This window comes from Gorilla gorilla, chromosome 10 (assembly GCF_029281585.2).
Source record: "Gorilla gorilla gorilla isolate KB3781 chromosome 10, NHGRI_mGorGor1-v2.1_pri, whole genome shotgun sequence".
Classification (NCBI taxonomy): domain Eukaryota; kingdom Metazoa; phylum Chordata; class Mammalia; order Primates; family Hominidae; genus Gorilla; species Gorilla gorilla.
The window spans coordinates 139,186,142-139,208,483 of NC_073234.2; the positions used below are offsets into that span (position 1 = coordinate 139,186,142).

General features: G+C 45.7%; 2 protein-coding genes across 5 annotated transcripts in view; both read left to right on the plus strand.

The window, feature by feature from the left end:
• ATP6V0A2 (ATPase H+ transporting V0 subunit a2) overlaps window positions 1-10,342 on the plus strand; it is a 47,837-nt gene extending 37,495 nt beyond the window's left edge. Inside the window, exons 16-20 of one of the 4 annotated variants that reach the window (XM_004054106.5) lie at window positions 905-1,024; window positions 2,092-2,211; window positions 4,153-4,270; window positions 6,523-6,694; window positions 7,637-10,342. In XM_004054106.5, coding sequence (XP_004054154.1) covers window positions 905-1,024; window positions 2,092-2,211; window positions 4,153-4,270; window positions 6,523-6,694; window positions 7,637-7,742 — 636 coding nt within the window. In that variant the 3' untranslated portion in view covers window positions 7,743-10,342. The remainder of the gene's footprint in view (window positions 1-904; window positions 1,025-2,091; window positions 2,212-4,152; window positions 4,271-6,522; window positions 6,695-7,636) is intronic. The other 3 variants (XM_019038444.3, XM_055358372.2, XM_063694471.1) reach the window with 3 other exon arrangements.
• Window positions 10,343-11,888: 1,546 nt separating this feature from the next.
• The window catches only part of DNAH10 (dynein axonemal heavy chain 10), a 171,685-nt gene continuing 161,231 nt past the window's right edge, over window positions 11,889-22,342 (plus strand). The window contains exons 1-3 of the mRNA XM_019038458.4: window positions 11,889-12,199; window positions 17,343-17,426; window positions 21,354-21,451. Of these exons, the coding sequence (XP_018894003.3) occupies window positions 11,986-12,199; window positions 17,343-17,426; window positions 21,354-21,451 (396 nt within the window). The 5' untranslated portion in view covers window positions 11,889-11,985. The remainder of the gene's footprint in view (window positions 12,200-17,342; window positions 17,427-21,353; window positions 21,452-22,342) is intronic.

The window sequence follows — 22,342 nt, forward strand, 5'->3', positions numbered from 1 at the left end:
CCTTACTTAGTGTTTCTTAATTCTCACAACAGCCCCAGGAGGTAGGTGTGTCATCCCCTGTTACTGGTGATAACTGGTGGCTCAGGGCAGTCCTGGTCACTCAGTGGTCTGTAGGGCCAGGCTGTTAACCTTGGTCAGCCTGGCTCCAGCCCAGGACTTCTGATGTGGCTCTGCCTGTGGCCGCCACCTTTCTCGGCATTTCAAGAGGTTCATCGTGTTGATGGTGTGTAGATAATACAGCTTTGTGCCTGAGTAGCACACAGAGCTCTAGGAACCTGTTTTTGGTGAGGGGGGACCATAGAGAGTGATAAGCTTGGACAGCACAGTGTCCCGTCCAAACCCTGGGAAGCCATGCAGACTGCCGTGGCTGTGTAAGCCTGAGTGGATTTTGCTTTTGATTTAGCTTTAAGTAACTATAAATCTTCATTTTTCTAAGGAAGTGTTTTTGGTTTTGTTCTGAATTCTCTTCCACGATTTTCTGTGTGTAGAGGTAAATCCACTTGCTTCACACTCATAGTCCTCAGTCTTTATAATCATCAAATAACAGGAAAACAGAACCAAGATATACAAAATATTCTGTTTGTGCTTCTACTTTCTCATTTACAGTGTTTACAGAAAATGATTAGTTGGAGTTTGACTCTCTTTAGAATTTTTGTAAAGTTTCCTTGCTGGTCTAAAACAAAATAATACTTTACCACAGGGTCATTAATGTTATTCATCAGTTCTAGAATTCAGCTATGAGTTTAGGAAAAGAAAACCCGCTGGCAAGTGTAGCTGGCTGGCATTTATTGAATGTTCCTCGCGTGGAGACATTGTTCGATCTTTCCTGATTTCATCGTGTGCTGCTGACTCTGCAGGCAGGCCTTCACGTTTTAATCGGGTTTCTCACCTTCTGCACTAACAGGAGTATGTCCAGAGGGTGCTGCTGGTTGTCACAGCATTGTCTGTCCCCGTCCTCTTCTTGGGAAAGCCACTGTTTTTGTTGTGGCTTCACAATGGGCGTAGTTGCTTCGGGGTGAACCGGGTAAGTGCGGGTTTGGATGCATTTACAACTGTGAGCAAAGCTTGCTTTCGGTTATACAAGGATTGGTGTAGAAAACACCTCCTGGAGGGTCCCTGTCTCTTGATTTAAAAGCCAAAGCTCCCTTTGTTTAAAACATTGATGTTGGCTGGGTGTGGTGGCTCACACCTATAATCCCAGCACTTTGGGAGGCCAAAGCGGGCAGATCACTTGAGCCCAGGAGTTTGAGACCAGCCTGGGCAACATGGCGAAACCCTGTCTCTACCAAGAATACAAAAATAAGCCGGTGTGGTGGTGTGCACCTTTAGTCCCAGGTACTCGGGAGGCTGAGGTGGAAGGATGGCTTGAGCCTGGGAGGCAGAGGTTGCAGTGAGTTGTGATCACACCACTGCACTCCAGCCTGGGCAACAGAGCAAGACTCTGTCTCAAAATAAATAAGTAAATGAAACATTGATGTTGAAAGAGCCTGCTGTGTCCAGGGCCTGTGGAGACCCGCCCTGCTGGTATGAACTCCAAGCTTATTAGGGGTTTAACTCAGTCCTTCAGTTCAGATGGGCACAATTTAAGTGCCTTTTTCCATATTCTTCTTAATTTCTTCTTTAAGATTTTCTTTTTTCTTTTCTTTTCTTTCTTTCTTTCTTTCTTTTTTTTTTTTTTTTTTTTTTGAGGCTGGAGTCTTCGTCTGTTGCCCAGGCTGGAGTGCAGTGGCACTATCTCAGCTTACTGCAACCTCTGCCTTCCGGGTTCAAGCAATTCTCTTGCCTCAGCCCTCAAATAGGGGGACTACAGGCGCCCGCCACCACGCCCTGCTAATTTTTGTATTTTTTGTAAAAGACTGGGTTTTGCCATGTTGCACAGGCTGGTCTTGAACTCCTGACCTCTGGTGATTCACCTGCCTCGGCTTCCCAAAGTGCTGTGATTACAGGTGTGAGCTACTGTGCCTAGCCTAAAGAACTTTTTTATTCTCAAAGAGCTGAATCATTAAGAGAAACAAAGAAACTATACAAGTTTGGTTTTGTCACAACCTTGTGGTTTTACAGGCACTGACTCTGTGCTCTTTTGGTTGTTAGAGTGGCTACACACTTATAAGGAAAGATAGTGAGGAAGAAGTTTCATTGCTGGGAAGCCAAGATGTAGAAGAGGGAAATCACCAGGTGGAAGATGGATGTAGAGAAATGGTGTGTGAAGAGGTAAATCTTTTCAACTGCTATTGATAAACTTAGATAAGTAACCAAGCTTCCATAGAGATAATCATGTTAAGATAATATTTAATCATCTTAAAAAATGGTTAAGAAAATGGGACTTCCAGCCTCCACAACTATGAGAAACCAGCGCTTTCCAAATGCTGTTTGATGATAGAGTTGGTGGCATTATATGAGTTCAGGTCATTTTGTCCTTTCACTTCTCCAGTGGGATTTCTGCTGTTATATTAAGAGTTATGATTGGAGTGACTTAAGGTGCCATGAACATTGCTTTCAGAAGCTTCTTGGGTCAGTCAGAACTTTTCCATAGTTGCAAGAAATAGAGACCCAGTTTTTTCTGATTGCGAAGGGATTTTACTGGCTCATGGCAGGACAGAGGTAGAGTTGGTTTCAGGATAATTACAGTTTTGGGGTCTCCAATTCCAAGAGGCCTTGGTTGGCTTTTTTTCTTTGTAAGTTTTCTTTATATTGTGAAGTCAGTTGGCCCCATGATGCTAGAACCATGGTCACAAGTTGCCCTGGGCTAATTTTTTCAGTCTTTCCATTAGAGAGCAAAGCGCCCTTACCAGCTTGTTACTATTAGGAAAGAATCCCCAAATACCTGCCATCCCTGGACCAGTGACTGCTGCCTCAGTCCCCTTTACGAGTGACCGCTGCCTCAGTCCCCTTTACCAGTGACTGCTGCCTCAGTCCCCTGGACCGGTGTCTGCTGTCTCAGTCTCCGTTACCAGTGACCACTGTGTCAGTCCCCTTTACCAGTGACTGCTGCCTTAGTCCCCTTTACCAGTGACTGTGTTCTCAGTCCCCTGGACCAGTGACTGCTGTCTTAGTCCGCTGGGGCTGCCATAACAAAATACCACGGACTGGGTGGCTTCAACAAGAGACTTGTTTCTCACAGCTCCGGAGGCTGGCAGGCCCGGACTGAGATGCTGGCAGGCTGCTTTCCCCTGAGGTCTCCCTGCTCAGCTTGCTGTGTCGGCACAGGGCCTTTCCTCTGTGCCTGCACCCCTGTTTCTCCTGCTCTTCCCAGAAGACAGTAGTCACAGTGGGTCAGGGCCCACCTCCTGACCTCACTCAACCTTGATTACCTCCTCAAAGGTTCTGTCTTCAAATACAGTCACATTGCGGTTAGGGCTTCAGCATAAGACTTTTGGGAACATAATTCAGAGCCACTGTGGTTGGGGGTACGAGGCTGGACAGGGAAGTAGTGGCTCCCCGCAAAGAACAGAGGTGCGGTCCCAGGAAGACAGCAGAGCATGGCCTCCTTTCTTTTCATGGAAACTTTATTTTGGCCATTTAGTGAGGACCAAACAAAATGTCTTATAATCAACATTTTGTAATTATTACTTAATTTCGTGTTTTAATTCGGGACAATTAATAATTAAGTTCTAGGATCATAGAGAAACAAAAGCAGAGCTGGAAAGTGCATGAGAGTCACCTTGCCTGGTGCTTTGCAGCCCTTTCCCTGTCAGGGGCCCCTTGCATAGTTTTCCCTGGTTGGCTCTACTTAGAATGCTCACATCTAGTGAATCGCAGTCTACTCTTAGGGTTGGTGAATACCTATCTTATCAGTAGATGTTTCATAATTACTGAGACCTGCCCCGGAATCCCATTAGTATAGCAGCTGTGGCCACGGCAGTTCCTCTGGTCTACCTTCTTGGTTTACACAGGGGAGTCTGAGGCGTGGGGTGGGAGTGGGGCTGATGAAGGTGGGGATTTGGGGTGGTAAAGTCTGGTCATGGAGCTGGGTAGTGGCAGAGTGGTGAACAGAGTGCGTCTTGGGTTTCTGTTCCTCACACTCTAGCGTGTTCTTACCAGCATCCGGCCGGCAGCTCTTTCATTGTAATCCTTGAAGTGGAACCCACTTGGCATGTAGAAGTACACATGTAACATCATGACTCTTAACATATGTTGTGTGATCTCTTTCAGTTTAATTTTGGAGAAATATTAATGACCCAAGTAATCCATTCCATCGAGTACTGTCTGGGATGCATCTCCAACACCGCCTCCTACCTGAGGCTCTGGGCGCTTAGCCTGGCTCACGCACGTAAGTTCCTGCTTAGACCTGCAGTTCCCAATGCCCTGTAGTGCCAGCAGACTCAGGGGGCACTGTGGGATATTTTAACTTTGTAACTAATAGTCATAGCACCATATTTCAGCTGCCACGTGAACTTACGCTATTCACTACTTAATACACAGCTCTCTTGGCTATTTCTTTTGGCTGAGGGGTACTGTGGAAAAATCACAGAGGAAGTCTCTCTGAGGCTGGTCTGGCTTCAGAGCCTGCCCAATTTAAAAAAAAAATCACTGAGACACAAGGGGCTTTGAGAACTGAGACGGCTTGGGAGCCTCTGGTGTAAGCACTTGCTACTGTTGCCATTACTGTTTCTGTTAGTAGTTATTTTATTCACTGCTGCCTTACCAAGCGTGAATATCTGTTTATTTCAAGCAAGTCCTGCCACAGCACTCATGGGTAGCCTCGATCACAGGAGTCCTCCCTTTGCACAATTCCAGTAATGCACACGTTAGTTTCCACAGTGTAGTTAACACCTGTTCTCTAGCAGCATGGTTCCCATTTCAGTCACCACAGTACCTAGCCGTGCAGTTAGGTGCAGGTGCATTTACCAACCTACGTGCGGCAGGTGTCGTGATGAAGATGCTGATAACCCACCAGTGGTGCTCGGCAATGTTTCAGGACGTTGAAGGTTTGTGCAAAGGGTGCAATGTTGCAAGTGGGTTCAGACGTAGAAAAGAATAGGACAGGCTGGGCACAGTGGCTCACACCTGTAATCCCAGCACTTTGGGAGGCCCGAGGCAGGTGGATCACCTGAGGTCAGGAGTTTGACACCAGCCTGACCTGCATGGCAAAACCCCATTTCTACTAAAAATACAAAAATTTGCTGGTCGTGGTGGCGGGCGCCTGTAGTCCCAGCTACTCAGGAGGCTGAGGCAGGAGAATTGATTGAACTTAGGCGGAGGTTGCAGTGAGCCGAGATCACATCACTGCATTCCAGCCTGGGTGACAGAGTGAGACTCTGTCTCAAAAAAAAAAAAAAAAAAAGGGACAATTTGGCAAGTATTAGGAAAGATGCTTGCTCTGGATCAGGTCACCCAGCTTGCCAATTTACACAACAGGAACCAAGCACTGTTCAAACTACCCTAATAAACTTTTTTTTTTTTTAAATAACAGACAAAAGACTTTAATACTCAGTGCTTCTAATGTTTCAAAGATAGATTTACCATTTTTTCATTTCCCTATATTTTTTGTTAAAACATTAATAACTCTCTTATTGGCTGGGTGCTGTGGCTCACGCCTGTAATCCCAGCACTTTGGGAGGCCTAGGCGGGTGGATCATGAGGTCAGGAGATCGAGACCATCCTGGCTAACACATGAAACCCTGTCTCTACTAAAAATACAAAAAATTAGCCGGGCGTGGTGGTGGACGCCTGTAGTCCCAGCTACTCAGGAGGCTGAGGCAGGAGAATGGCGTGAACCCGGGAGACAGAGCTTGCAGTGAGCTGAGATCATGCCACTGCACTCCAGCCTGGGCGACAGAGTGAGACTCTGTCTCAAAAAAAAAAAAAACAACCAAAAAACAACTCTCTTATTGTTGGCCAACAATATAGCCAACAATAAGAGAGTTTTTAATGTTTTAACAACAATTTTAAAGGCCACAGAACAAACCATTTTTCCCATGGATTAATAGGGATGCTTCGGATGGTTTTGATTGCAAGGTCTTTACTGTGCAAAGCAAGCACTGCCTGTGCTGGTGGAAACCACCGGACAAGAGGGTGTCTTTTTTTTTTTTTTTTAGTTAAAAAAAATGCTTATGTTTTTATAAGCATAGCCAAAGGTCTGGAATTTTATGGCTGAAGGGGCCCTGTCTCGTTCATCTCCATTTTGCAGAGGTGGTGACTGAAGCCACTGAGTGTCGGTGCTTTACTCACGGTCATCCAGTTGGTCCCTCAGTGGCAGAACCAGGCTGGGAGCCTGTTTCTGGCTGCCTGGTCCAGTGCTGCTTTGGGAGGTCACAACCCAAACCTAGTCTGGGGCAAGACCTCCCTTTGGGAGATGGCCTCTGATATTTTTGGAGCACCAGGTCTTCCTTAGTGTTTGAGACCGTCTTGGAGCAGACTGGCTTTCACATGAGAAACAGTTGGGTCTGTGTTACATGAGTGTCTATTATTTTATGGGGTAATAGTTCAGAGCTGTCAGGGGGAAACTCAGTCCAGGTAGCTCACAGAGGAACCCACTGTACGTAAGCGAGCGTGACCTGTGCAGGCTGCACTCCTTTGCAGAGTTGTCTGATGTCCTGTGGGCCATGCTGATGCGCGTGGGCCTCCGCGTTGACACCACCTATGGCGTCTTGCTACTGCTCCCGGTTATTGCGCTCTTTGCAGTTTTGACAATTTTCATCCTTCTGATCATGGAAGGGCTTTCTGCGTTTCTTCACACCATACGCCTCCACTGGTGAGTTTGAAACCTAGCCTTGGAGCTATTATTTAAAAAACATACCCGCCCCCCCCCACTGCCCCACCCAACCAAATATACACAGCCCCTGCAAAATCTAATGCTGAATTTAGGCCAGTTCTTCCCTTCCCTTGGGATCTGTGTTCATATCCTCTGAGTTAAAATTGTATTTTGGGCTGGGTGCGGTGGCTCATGCCGGTAATCCTGGCACTTTGGGAGGCCAAGGCAGGTGGATCACGTGAGGTCAGGAGCTCAAGACCAGCCTGGACAACATGATGAAACCCTGTCTCTACTAATAATACAAAAATTAGCTGGGTGTGGTGTCGTGCGCCTATAATACCAGCTTCTTGGGAGACTGAGGCAGGAGAATTGCTTGTACCCAGCAGGCAGAGGTTGCAGTGAGCCGAGATCATGCCATTGTACTCCAGCCTGGGGGACAAGAGTGAAACTGTGTCAAAAAAAAAAAAAGGAATTTTGTTTCTGAACTATTATCACTGACAAGTAAAAGCAAGTTTAAGTTTGCAGAATACTAACGTATGTTTCATACTCCTAATTCACTTTGGGTCTGACAGGTTGCTCTATGTTATTGCAAGATAAATCCTTCTTATGCATTTCTCAATGTTCTATGATGTAGCTCAGGTTACTGCTCTGTGCCTCCAGTGACCCAAGTGGCAGGAGAGGGTCTTGTTACTTGTGCACGTGCTTTTGTGTGTTGGGCAGTGAGAGACAGCGGATGTGTCAGAGTTTCTGTTCACACTGGGAAAGCCAGCACGGGGTTGGGGGTGCGGGGTGGTGTTTAGCTAAGTAAAAATATATGTGCCAAGAACATATTTTGGAATGAAGCAATTTCAGCACAGGAATTTTTTTTTTTAACTTATGTTGTTTTAAGGAATGTGATTTCATAATCTTCCATTAATACATGGCTTTTTTTTTTTTTTTTAGGGTAGAATTTCAGAACAAATTCTACGTTGGTGCAGGGACCAAATTTGTTCCTTTCTCATTCAGTCTACTTTCATCAAAGTTCAGTAACGACGACAGTGTGGCATGATCATATTGCTGTAACCAACAAGCTTTCAGATTTATGGAGAATGACCATGTTGTAGACTTTCACTTATGTCAGATTTATGATAGGAAAAATTCCATCTTCATTACTGCCTTATGACATAGCCAAATAATTCTGTAAGATATACCTCTTCCTCATAAGTTAAATATTTTGTAAAGTTTACCAATTTGAGACATAAAAATTTCTTTTGGTTTTTTATGATGAGCAAATATAAGTTAATGCCAAACGTTATGTTAAAGTTATTTTTTCAAATACAGGATTGGGGGAGAGAAGCCAATTTTGCATGGCTAATTGAAAATGGTATTAGATACTTATTTCCTTTAAACTTTATTTAAAACAAACAACAGAATTAATCTGTCACCTGAAGTTGCCGGATAATATTTTCCAACAGCTGAAGTAGGGATAGTTTTTTAAAAAATTTAATGATGGGTAATCAAAACATTCACATTTATTCTGCTGGATTTAAAAATATGTACTTTTTTTTTTTTTTGAGATGAAGTCTCGCTCTGTCACGTAGGCTGGAGTGCAATGGCACGATCGTGTCTCATTGCAACTTCCGCCTCCTGGATTCAAGTGATTCTCCTGTCTCAGCCTCCCGAGTAACTGGGATTACAGGCATGCACCACCATGACCAGCTAATTTTTTTGTATTTTTGTAGAGATGGGGTTTCACCATGTTGGCCAGGCTGGTCTCGAACTTCTGACCTCAAGTGATCCACCTGCCTCGGCCTCCCTAAGTGCTGGGATTACAGGCGTGAGCCACCATGCCTGGCCAAAATATGCAAACATTTTTTATCCTGTGCTACCTAGAATTACAAGTAGAGGATTGTTTTTACAATTTTGTCTTGTTTTAGTAATTGGGGACAATGGGATAAAATGACATACAACAAATGGTTATCCCACTTGTATATTTTTTTAAAGACTCTTATCCTGTTATCCTTACATAAAACCAGTTATGATAATTGTATGTTTGGAAGATAAATTGTATGCTGAGCCTTAAAACCCAGTGTGACTGTAGAAGATATAATGCGGACATGATTTGAATTTAGTGACAGCTTGGCTGATGTCACTGAACCAGAAGGGTTTATACTGAGTGAAGGAAAGGTAAAAAGTAGTATTTTGTATATTTTTGTAACAAAATATAAATGAAGATATTTTACCATGAAGAGGTTGCACTTATCCTTGAGAACAGTCTAATGATAATTTTTTTACTTTCAGACTGTTTCTAGCTAAAGTTCTGATAAAAGTATTGAGTTAATTTAAACTTTCAAACACTGTTTAGATCAGTTGAAAACTAATTCTTAATAGCCATTGTTTTATAATCTTTAAATTCATCTGTTTACTTGACATTTGGTTTTTTGTGAACTTGAGTCCTATTGAACATTTTGACCTATATTCTTGCAAATTATGTTAATTTTTCATATTTTAGTTTGATTTTAGACAATTATTTTCAAAAAGAAACCTGACTTTTTTTCACCTTCTTGACATTGTGAGTGATACACATTCAAAGGCTATTTGCCCGCATCCTCCTCTATCCTGTTTCGAGGTAGAGAGCTTGGCACTTCTGTTACAAGCTGAGAGTCTGGAGGTGCTGAGTTTAACGTGGCTGTGCAGGTGATTTCAAGGCATGAGCTGAACAGCGTTGACACAGCCGTGACCTACAATTAAACCCTTTCAATTACAGTACAGATTCTGTGTGCTACTTGATGAGATGTTACCCAAGGCCAGTTTGGACTTACTGCTTTTTTTCCCTCATATTAAATTATCAAATGATGCCGATGAAATGCTTGAAAATGATTCTGCTCTCAAAGTTATGCTTCCCTAGAAAGGTGTCATGTCGGGTACTTGTGTTGGGTGACTATGACATCCCAGCAGTGCTGGTCAGGTCTCAGAGTTGCTTTCACCTAGAGCTGATGCTTCCACAAGGGGACATTTGTGTTACTTTGCTCCAGGGGTCCGTCATAAAAACAATAGTAACTACTTCATCCCTAGGAAGCCCAAGACTTCAGGGCACTGTTAGCTGATTGGTAAATAAGGGACACGATATTCACGGGAATTGTTTACTGCTCCCCACTAGTAATTCTCATGGGGCCACTTTTTTAACTTTTTCTAATTAACACCTCTTCTCAGCATAGAGCAGAGGATGCAGTCATTTCTCTGTTGAAATCTATGTAGTATTGATGTACAATGTCATTATATGAAAAGCGAATTCAGAATCCTAACTCTGGGAAAGCGCTCTCTGGAAATGTAGTTTGATAATAGTGTCTTATAGGGGCCACGGGAATTTGTTTCTCTATAAAGCGATGGGCTCCAGTGTCATGTTACCAGAGTTATCGCTCAGTTTTGTTTGTTAAGCCTTTTGCTAGAACCTATTATGTATCCAGTTTTTAAAACATACTTCATTCCGATAGCAGAGATCCAGAGCACAGATGGCAAGTTGTGTGGATGATACTGAATATGTTTATTTTCCTAAAGATAAATGTCACGACACGACATTTTTCAGTTTTTATTTAGATGTTTATTACCATGTGTTAACAGAATCTTAAAACCCAAGGGATTTCTTCAGTAAACTAGACTTTGATTCAACCTGCTGGGCTGGAGACTGTAATTGCCGTGGTCAGTTAAGGAGTGCAAAGGGTGTTCTGTCTGATAGGATCTGGGTGAGCCCTGCGGACTTTCCAGCAGCGAAAGGACTTGGAACTCCTCTTTCGCTGAATGCTGCTGTTTCTGTTTCTGGAATGGATATTTTATAACAACATTCTGGTGTCAGCATCCCCTCAGCAGTTGTTTATTTAAAAATTTTTTTATTTTATTTTTTTTGAGACAGTGTCTCACTCTGTCACCTAGGCTGAAGTGCAGTGGTGCAATCTCGGCTCACTGCAACCTCTGCCTCCTGGGTTTAAGCAATTCTCCTGCCTTAGCCTCCCGAGTAGCTGGGATTACAGGCGCCTGCCACAGTGCTCGGCTAATTTTTCTATTTTTAGTAGAGACGGGGTTTCACCATGTTGGCCAGGCTGGTCTCAAATTCCTGGCCTCAGGTGATCTACCCACCTTGGCCTCCCAAAGTGCTGGGATTACAGGCGTGAGCCACCGCGCCTGGCCCTCTGCAGTTGTTTAATAAGGCACAGAATACCTGTAGCATAGGTCAGCCTTACGACGTACATGAATTACATATTCAGATGTTTTAGAGCCTGATACATTTTGGAAAAGAAAAACAACGTCTACACTTATTCTACAGTCTGCATTTAAAACAATAAATTCCTCTATTAAAAACGTAAAGCCGGGTTTGCTTGCGTGCCACAGGGAATATATCCAGGAAGGTTATTATGAAGCTGTCAAATCAAGATGATGGGAATAAGGCAGTTTGAACGAACAGTCTTCCCACAGTCAGGCCATTTTTGCTGATTTGGTTTAGAATTTTCAGAAATACTTAGTACACTCCACCTGTTGTTTGATGGGAATATCTAAGAAGGCTAGGTAGGTTCTTAGGGTTAGCCTGAGTCATCTAGGGGCTCAACTCCTTGTGAGGGGGAAATGACAGTGATCAAGTTAGTACTTTGCTCCACAAATGCATGAAAGGACAAATTTGCATCTTCTATCAGTATTTAACTTCCTTTTGCTAATGACAAATAAGTATATCTATATTTTTAAACGTGGGTGTTTTGCTTTATTCTCTGGTTTGGCAAGAAAGCCAAAGAACTCTGCTCCTTCCCTGATTTTGTAGGCCATGAGGAACTCGTGCTTTCTCGGCTTATTTCCTCCTCGTCTGGCCTCTAATCCCGCCTCTGCCACCGCCGAGGTGCTGTGACCTTCGTCTCGCCAACTCTCTAGCCCCAGCTTCATCTGCAAGGTGGGCGGGCTGCTTGCAAACCGGTCGGCGTGGGGTGGGGTCGCACCTCGGCTGCAGCGGCCCGAGGGCGGCTCCTGGCGGCGAGGGTCCCGCTCCGCATCCAGGGGCGTGCGCGCTGCCGGGACCAGGGAGCAACCAGCCTACCTCGGCGGCCCGGGGGTCTGGTGCGCGCCTGCGAGATCTCGGGGCCGGGGCGTGGGCTGCGGCTCGCGGGTTCGGGATCGAGGGGCCGGGCGCGGGGCACTGCCGAGCTTGCAGCCCCCAGCGCCGGCGCCGTCGGCGGGGCGAGCTGTGGCCGTTGCCGGGGCGCCCATTGCTAGGGCCGCCGTTGCCACGGACGCCCGCCCTGCGCCCGGCTCCGTCTGCACTGCGCGGCGCCATGGACGACCTGCGGGTGCTGTGGATGCGCGACCGCGTGTATGCGGCTTTCGGCATCACCGACCCCCAGCTTTTCGAGGACCTGCTCAACCGCGACGACGGCCAGGGCGAGGACCTCATCTTGCGCTTCCTCAACCAGGCGAGCGAGGAGGAGGGGCCCTCGGCGCTCTTCATCTACCGCACTGTGGTGCCGGAGGAGGTGGAGGTGGAGATTGGTGAGCCTCGACGCGCCGCCCCCTTCCCCGGGCTTCCCTCCTGCCCGCCCCGGCCTCTCCGGCGGGCGCGGGGGCTGCTAGAGCCTGCCCATCGTCCGGCCCCGGCCTCAGGTGCTGTCCACAAACGCTGCCGCCCGCCACGTGCAGGCCCCGGGCGAACACAGCAATCACAGCCGTCCCTGCCCTCCTGGGCCCACAGCCCACTTGAAAGTCAGGCCTTGATTGAAAAATCACAGCAAACACTGACTTAGCCCGCACCCCGTGCCAGGTGCGGTTCCAACGCTTGTATCAACTCCTTAACCGTACGAGGCGGGTGTATCCTCATCCCTATTTTGCAGATGAGCAAACTGGCACGGAGGGGGTTAAGTAACCTGCCCAAGGTCCACGGGCCGTCAAGATCCACTGTGCAATAATCCGAACGGCTGGGTAGAGCCATGCCCAGGTGTGGCAGGGACCCAGTTGACTGTCACTCTCCTTGACGGTCGCAGCGTCTCACGGAGGGTCCGAAGAACACCCCTTTCTACTTCTGGAGGCTCCTCATATCCTAAAAAGTAAAATAAGGCTAGGACAAAGTTTAAAAACTACAGTAGACTTTAAATGTTTACGTTGAACAAATTAGCATCGCAAATACAAAAAGACAGTGACCAGGGTCCCAGAACCCTCTGTGGAGGCGGATCCCCAGCCCCACCTACTCTCTGATAGGCCCAGGGACACTGAGAGGGCAGGGAGGGGCCAGCACAGGTGAGAGGAGGAGGCAGGACAACTCGCTTCAGAAACAGCTAGAAGGAGACTGGTACCTCGAAAGCCGTCTCCTCGCAGGAGCACCAGCCGGAGCACAGCTGCCGGGACCTCCTGCCTGGCTGTCCAGTCTCCTGGGCTACTTTTCCAGCCCCTTAAGGACTGGGGGATCCCTTGCAGGGCCTCTCACTGGGTTCGGGTGGCAGAGCCGGCAGACCTTTGATTTTTTTTTTAAAGGTACCAGGCAGATTCATTTATTGTATGTTATTTTTTAACTTTTTTTTTTTTTTTTTTTTTGAGATAGGGTCTTACTTTGTCACCCAGGCTGGAGTGTAGTGGTGCGATCTTGACTCACTGCAACCTCTGCCTCCAGGGCTCAAGTGATTCTCCCACCTCAGCTTCCTGAGTAGCTGGGACTACAGGTATGCGTCACCATGCCTGGCTAATTTTTATATTTTTGGTAGAGACAGGTTTCACCATGTTGCCCAGGGTGGTCTCAAACTACTGAGGTCAAGTGATCCTCCGGCCTCGGCCTCCCAAAGTGCTGGGATTCCAGGTGTTAGCCACCTGGCACCTGGCCTCTTTTTTTTTTTTTTTTTTTTTTTTGAGACAGAGTCTAGCTCTGTCGCCAAGGCTGGAGTGCAGTGGTGCAATCTCAGCTCACTGCAACCTCCACCTCCCTGGTTCAAGCAATTCTCCTGACTCAGCCTCCCAAGTAGCTGGGATTACAGGCACCCATCACCATGCCCGGCTAATTTTTGTATTTCTAGTAGAGACAGGGTTTCACTATGTTGGCCGGGCTGCTCTTGAACTCCTGACCTAAGGTGATCTGCCCACCTCGGCCTCCTGAAGTGCTGGGATTACAGGTGTGAACCATCGCGCTTGGCCACCTTCATTTATTTTAAATATTCATTATTTGCTTGCACAAAATAAAACGTCTTCATCATAAATCCAAAACCACAAATAAACAACAATAACAAATCCCTAGTGCCATCTGGAGAGAGGACCACGTGATCACGTTTTGGAATTTAACCTTCCAGCCTATTATTTTTTTCTCCCTGGCAGACCTTTGGACCTGGACATTAGATTATAACTGGACCTCGGATGTAGGCACTTTCATTGGCACCAAGTGAAATTATGGAAGCCAAAAACACACTCGCAGGATTGACCATTTAACATGTACCACCACTGCAGGAACTCGGGTTTCGTTTACATTTAAAAAAAATTACAAGACCCTAAAACAATGGATGTGACTTGGATTTCTTGCAGAAGCCCTCCAAGGGCCTCTGTTAACGGTGGGGTGGCTGTTGTCTGCTGTGTTTACTAGCACGTGTTTAGCCCAAATGTCATCCTGTGTGGAAGCAGAGTTCAGTCTCACCTCAGAGGGTCCCCCTGGTTAATTCCTGGACCCTCCAAAGGGAGCTCAGAACTCCCCTACCCCGCCCCCTGACCCGTTTCTGGGCTGTCTCTGTCCCTGGTCTTCCCTTCCATTCCCGTCCCTTCTCCACTATCACCTCATGGTGAAAAGCTGATGGATTCCTCGCCGAAGATGCTGTCTCTGGAAACTCTCAAAGCTGCCGATTCTGGAGGTGCTAGATGGCGTCGGGTGTTGGGGGTTCTGGCCAGGTGGGGAGAAGAGACCTCATCCCCAACTCCACACGTTGTCACTCACTCTCTGCTTGTTAAACCTACAGGCTCATATACACCCTTGAACAGTTTCCCTAGATTATTTTTGGGGAACAGGTGGTTCTGGTCTGTTCAGAGGACATGCAGAGAACCCAGCGTGTCCTTTCTTTCCTTTTTTTCCTCCTCTTTCTGCTCCCCCTCCCCAGTCAAGATTTCTCTCTGCTCCTGGTTAAAAATGATAGGAATGGAGACAAACAGATACTGGGGCAGGTGGTGGTAAGAAAGGCGAGGTGTCCTTCTGGGCAGCAGATACCCAAGATAGTGATGCAGTAGGTACATGTGTTCCTTCTGGAAAAAACAAAATGCAATCATACTGTACATATCATTTAGTAACTTCCTTACATTTAAAGAAATTACACAAATACTGCCAGAACACATGTTCTCTTATAAATTCACAGAACATAGAATTACATATAAAAAGAAAAAGCAACGCTTCTTCATCCCTTAAGCCCCAGTCCTGCTCTTATTCCTAGGGGTAACCACTATTATTAGTTTGGTGTGTTTCTGGTTGGCTCTTTTGTCAAATTATCAGTCAGTCAATCAGCCAATCGTCTACCAACCGACTGATCTGTCTCCCTACCTTCCTATGCATCTATCTATACTTCTATCTATCTGTCTATCTATCTATCAATCTATCTATACCTCTATCTATACATCTATCTATACCTCTATCTATACATCTATCTATCTCCTGTCTACCTACCTATACATCTATCTCTCTCTATTATCTATCCACCAACTGACCAATCTATCTGTGTGTCTATCTACCTATCATTCACCTATCATCTATCCATCTATCAATTATCTACCAGTCTATCTACCTACCTACCTACACATCTATCTATCTCTATCTATACATCTACCTACCTATCTACCTACCTACCTATACATCTATCTCTATCTATACATCTATCTACCTACCTACCTATACATCTGTCTATACCTCTATCTATATCCTGTCTACCTACCTACCTATACATCTATCTCTCTGTCTCCTGTCTACCTACCTAATTACCTATACATCTATCCCTCTATTATCTATCTGCCAACTGACCAATCTGTCTGTGTGTCTATCAGTTACCTATCATCTATCTATCCATCTATCAATTATCTACCAATTTATCTGTCTACCTACCTATACATCTATCTCTATCTATACATCTATCTATCAATCTACACATCTGTTTATCTATCTATACATCTATCTATACATCTATCTATCTATACATCTATCTCCTGTCTACCTACCTACCTATACATCTCTCTCTATCTATACATCTATCTATCTATCTATCTATCTATCTACCTACCTACCTACATGTCTGTTTATCTATCTGTCTGTCTATCTGTCTGTCTGTCTATCTCTGTCTGTCTAGGCATAAGGTCAGGGCTGTTGAGATCAATTAATCAGCCTACCTACCTACCTGCTTGTCATCTATATCTGTCTATCCTTGTTCTATCTACAATCTGTATTTCTCTCTATAATGATAATATATGGATATATAGAGTTCCTAAAACTATAAATATCATACTATATATACATATTATTTTGTGACTTCTCCCCCCACCACATGTCTTGGTTATTTTTTCATGTCAATACCTATAGTTCTACCTAACTTGATAGATTTTAAATACATAGATGTACCACATTCTATTCATCCATTCTCTAATTAATGGACACTTAGCTTTTCAGAGTATTCATTCTACAAACAATGGAATAATGTCCGTCTATCCTTGCATACTTTGTGTATTTCTGGAGGATAGATTTATAAAAATGAAATGCTCCTGTAACAAGTATGGTCTTTTACAATTTGAGTGGGTCCTGTTGGTCCACAGCCAGTGGTGGTGGATGAGGCACCTGTTTCCCAACGGCCTCCCGACATTTGATATTGGCCATTTTTTAGATTTTTAGCAATTCCATAGAAGAAAAGTAGTTGCACTCCCTTACTCTAATTTATGTAAATGTTAGTGTAGTTGAGCCTCTTTTTTCCCCTTCAGTTTTTTCTTTTCTTTTCTTTTTTCTTTCTTTTTTTTTTTTTTTGAGACAGAGCCTCACTTTGTCTCCCAGGCTGGAGTGCAGTGGTGTGACCTCGGCTCACTGCAACCTCCGCCTCTTGGGCTCAAGTGATTCTCCTGCATCAGCCTCCCAAGTAGCTGGGATTACAGGCACGCACCACCACACCCAGCTAATTTTTTTGCATTTTTAATAGAGACGAGGTTTCACCATGTTAACCAGGCTGGTCTCGAGCTCCCGATCTCAAGTGATCCACCCACCTCGGCCTTCCAAAGTGCTGGGATTACAGGCATGAGCCACTGCGCCTGGCCTCCTTCAGTTTTTAAATTGTGGTAACATACACATGGCCTGCGATTTACATCTTAACCATTTTGAAATGTGCAGTTTAGGGTGTTAAATACATTCATAGTGTTGTGCACCCAGGAGCCTCTTTCTTACGCTTCTTGGTTATTTGTATTTCTTCTGGGCTGGTGGTAACTCTGATCATTTCTGTATCCTTCGTCTCTTGGCAGAATTTGCACAAACCTCCTTGGCTGTCACTGAAAGCTGCCTCCAGTAAGGAATACTGCTGTACCACTGTAACATAACGAGTCTCCTGTGGGCCACATACCAATCCCTTGGCTCCACAGAAAGCAAAGATATCAGGTGTTTCATGCAGTGAACAATTACGTTTTATATTTTCTTCCCATTTATGTGGCCATAAAGATGAGATACCTGTCCTGTCTGAAAAGGGAGAAGAGGAAGAAGAGACTTATTCTCAAAAAGTGGAGTCCGTGGATAAAGTGCGAGGTGTGGAGTTGGGAGGGGTCATGGGAGGGTGGAACTGAGAAAGCCCCGCTGCAGCGGGAGTAGGGTGCTGCCTGCCGTGCCACAATCAGTTTGTACTTTCACTGGGTATGAACCACAAAGAGAAAGTGCTGGGTCATGAATAGATGGATGTAGTAGTTTCCCACGGCTGCCGTCACAAGTGACCACAGACTGGGTGGCTGAAAACAACACAGATGTATTCTCTCACAGCTCTGGAGGCCGGAACTCCAAAATCAAGGTGCTGGCAGGGCTGCGCTCCCTCTGCAGGACCAAGGGGAGGATCCTTCCCAGCCTCCTCACTGCAGTCTGGGGGTCAGGGTGTCCTCGGCCTGCAGCATCATCACTCCAGTCTCTACATCCATCGTCACATGGCCTTGTCCCCTCTGTATCTTTCTTCTCCGTGTGTCCTCTCTCCTCCTCCTCCTCCTTCTTTTTTTTTGAGACAGGGTCTCGCTCTTGTCACCCAAGCTGGAGTGTAATGGCGTGATCTCAGCTCACTGCAACCTCCGCCTCCCAGGTTCAAGTGATTCTCCTGCCTCAGCCTCCCAAGTAGCTGCGATCTCAGGCGCCCACCACCACGCCCAGCTAATTTTTGTATTTTCAGTAGAGACGCGGTTTCACTGTGTTGGCCAGGCTGGTCTTGAACTCCCGTCCTCAGGTGATCCACCCTCCTCGGCCTCCCAAAGTGCTGGGATTACAGGCGTGAGCCACCGTACCCGGCCATCCTCTCTCCCTCTTATACAGGCACCAGTCACATTGGATTTTGGGCCCACTCTAATCCATATCACCTCATCTTTACTAATTACATCTGCAAAGACCCTGCTTCCAAATGAGGTCACAGCTTTAGGACGTGCATTGTGGGGGACACTCTTCAACCGAGTGTAGTATGTAACATACAAACACTCATGCAGGCGGTGTCTCAGCCAGCTCCGCAAACACAGGCTTTGTACTTTGTTTTGTAGAGTGGGCTTCCCACTGTGCAAGCTACAGATGCCATTTTCTTAGGAGAATCTTCAAGGCACAGAACTTTTCATGTATTTATTTGTTTTTGAGACAGGACCTCACTCTGTTGCCCAGGCTGGAGTGGTGCTGTCATAGCTCACTTCAGCCTCTAACTTCTAGGCTCAAGCAATCCTCCTGACTCAGGCTCCTGAGGAGCTGGGACTGTAGAGGTGCACCAACATGCCTGGATGACATTTTGATTTTTTGTAGAGATGGGGTCTCACTATGTTGCCCAGGCTGGTCTCAAACTCCTGGGCTCAGGCAGTCCTCCCACCTCAGCCTTCCAAAGTGTTGGGATTACAGGCATGAGCCACTGCTTCTGGCCAAGAATTTATTTTTAACCAAATTGTAATCCCCTCAAGTAGCAAAGACTGTGGAGAGGGAACTACAAGTTAGAAATAAAAGATGGTTTGAGTAAGGCTTGTTTAAAGTGGGTTTTTGGTTTTTTTGGAGATGAAGTGTTGCTCTGTCACCTAGGCTGGAGTGCAGTGGCGAGATCTCAGCTCGCTGCAACCTCCTCCTCCTGGGTTCGAGCGATTCTCCTGCCTCAGCCTCCTGAGTAGCTGGGACTGCAGGCACGCGCCACCTCATCCAGCTAATTTTTTTTTTTTTTTTTTTTGAGACAGAGTCTTGCTAATTTTTGTATTTTTAGTAGAGATGGGGTTTCACCATGTTGGCCAGGCTGGTCTCAAACTCCTGACCTCAGGTGATCCACCCACCTCGGCCTCCCAAAGTGTTGGGATTACAGGCATGAGCCACCACGCCCGGCCTAAAGTGGGTTTTGATAAGGCAGATGGTAGTTCTGGATGCCACAGCAATGTCTGCTGAGGTCTCCTAGGAAGGCACTCTCGGCTTTGGAGCCCAGTACATCCATGAAGAGGACAGGTTTGGGAGGGAAGAGCTGTTTAGGTGGGAAGGTCGGGGAAGTCCTTTCTCACAAAGTAAATTAACATTATTATATATTTTCTTCTTTTCTTTTTATGGTGGTAAAATGGATGTCACTTATACCATTTTTACCATTTCTATGTGGCATTAAGTACATTCATAAGTGTATTTTCCTTTTTAAAGATGGGGCCTTGCTCTGTGGCCCAGGCTGGAGTACTGTGGTGTGATCATAGTGCCCTGTAGCCTTGAACTCTTGGGCTCAAGCGATCCTCCTGCCTCAGCCTTCCAAGTAGCTGGGACTACAGATGTGTGCCACCATGCCTGGCTAAGGTTTTTTTTTTTGTTTTTTTTTTTAACTTAAATTTAATTTTTTGGGCTGTAGTGGTGGCTCACGCCTATAATCCCAGGACTTAGGGAGGCCAAGGCAGGAGGATCACTTGAGGTCAGGAGTTCAAGACTAGCCCAGCCAACATGATGAAACCCATCTCTACTAAAAACACAAAAATTAGCCAGGTAGCCAGGCATGGTGGCATGTACCTGTAATCCCAGCTACTCGGGAGGCTGAGGCAGGAGAATTGCTTGAACTTGGGAGGCGGAGGTTGCAGTGAGCCAAGATCGTGCCACTGCACTCCAGCCTGGGTGACACAGTGAGATCTGTCTCAAAAAAATTTTTTCTTTTTAAATTTTTTTTGTTGAGATGAGGTTTCACTACATTGCCCAGGCTGGTCTCAAACTCCTGGCCTCAAATGATCTTCCCCCCTGTAGCTGGGACTATAGGCATGCACCATCTCTCCTGGATAACATTTTGATTTTTTTGTAGAGATTAGAGACTACTCTAATGCTGTTAGGGAATTAGCAATGGACTACGGGCTATTTATGGCATGGCACCTGCTCGTAAGTGTGATTTTTTTTTTTTTTTTTTTTTTTACTGTAGTCTATTGCTAGTTCTCTAATAATGTTGGTACTGCTGTCTATAGACTATTCCCCTGCCAACCATGGTGCCAATGCCCTTACCCGTGCTGTCATTTAGTCCTCCAGAATTTGGCTGGTAGATGTTACTGTCCCATTTTATGGATGTGAAAACTAATAGCAGAGAGGATTCAGACCCCTGACATTGAGTTGATGCCAAAGCCACAGTGACTTTGCACAGTGCCTTTCAAAGTAAGAGCTGAGGGAAAGCTCCCAGGGAAAGCTCCTTTCTCTAATCACCGGGCTTGTTGGATGTTCTGAGGGCTCAGACTTGGTGTCTGCTGAGGTTTCTGAATCTGTATCAATCAGAGTGGACTTGAGACAGGTGCGTCATTTCATTTAGACTGTTTTTCTTCTTGTCCCTCACAAGTTTTGCATCTCATAGTGAAAAAGGAGTAAATGCTAACATGCTAGCTGTAATTCTTTTTTTTTTTTTTTTTTTTGAGATGGAGGCTCGCTCTGCCACCCAGGCTGCAGTGGCACAATCTTGGCTCACTACAACCTCTACCTCCTGGCCTCAAGCGATTCTCCTGCCTCAGCCTCCCGAGTAGCTGTGATTACAGGCATGCACCACCATGTCCGGCTAATTTTTGTATTTTTAGTAGAGACAGGGTGTTGCCATGCTGGCCGGGCTGGTCTCAAACTCCTGACATCAAGTGATCCATCCACCTCAGCTTCCCAAAGTGCTGGGATTATAGGCATGAGCCACTGTGCCTGGACTGTAATTCTTGTCTTTATGATAAACTCCCTTTTAAGTAAAAAACCTCAGAGAAGTCACACGGTCACAGGGTGGACACTGTACCTGAGAGAACGCAGACACAAACATGTAAAATTTCTGATGGACACCCTGTCAAAAACGAAACACAATTCTTGTCAATTACAATGTGAGTCAAGGCCACAATCGGATTGATTGGAACAGAAGGTATGCACAGCTATTTGATAACTCGCCTTTTGAATGAAATGTACTGGTGCACAAAATGCAGGGCTGCTCTTGATGGTAGGAAACCTAATTTTCTGATTATTTTCTCTTTAACTTTGATTGCTGTTTTGCAGCTAAGCATGTGTCACTGAGAACCGAATCTCTAGGCCAACCTCTAAACAGAGAGGATGAAGAAATGGACAAAGAGATTTCAGAAAAACTCCCTTCCAAAGTAAGCATGGCTCTTTGTCCTTGTTGGTGGGGTAATGGGGACCCCTGACGCCCTCTAGGATTCAGGGTAACTGACATAGCCCCATGCAAGGGATTTATCATGTTGGAATGGAAATTATAGGATCCCAAGGCCACCCTCAGATTCAGTGATTGGCTGGAAGGACTCACAGGACCCAGAAAATCTGTTATATTCATAGTTATAGTTTATTACAGGGAAAGGATGCAAATTAGACTCAGCAAAAAAAGGGAAAAACGTGCACAGGACAGAGACCAGCAGAAAATAGGCACAAGCTTCCATCTGTTCCCTCCCAGTGGAGTTTCATGGACAGCACTTAATTTTCCTGGTAGCTATGAGTGACAACATGCATGAAGTATTGCCAACCAGAGAGGCTCACCTGAGCCTTGGTGTCTGGGGTTTTTAATGGGGATCAGTCACACAGGCATGGAGCATCCACGTGGCTGACCTTAGTTACTCAGCTCCCCTTCATCTCCAGCCCTCACCACCACCCTAGAGGTTGAACTGATCCTGTATGACTGGGGCCCCAGCAAACAAAAACAGGCATTCACCAAACTCACATTGTTAGCATACACCTTCAGGCATGGCCCAAGGCTATAGGTACGCAAAGACTCCCATATTAGGAAGGGTATTCCAAAAGCTTGGAAGTTGTCACCCCAAGAGCCAAAGGCCAGTTCTGAAGACACTTGGCATGTGTGGGGTTTGGACAACACAGGCCTGCTAAATGAACCCTGTTCTGTGAAAACCCCAAGGTTGGAGTTTAAGGCTAGGATGTAAACATTCAGCCTGGCCTATGCTTACCAAAATCATGCTTCATTGCTTCATAAATACGTCCCATCTGCAAAACAAAATTCAAGCTCCATCTGGACCTTTGCC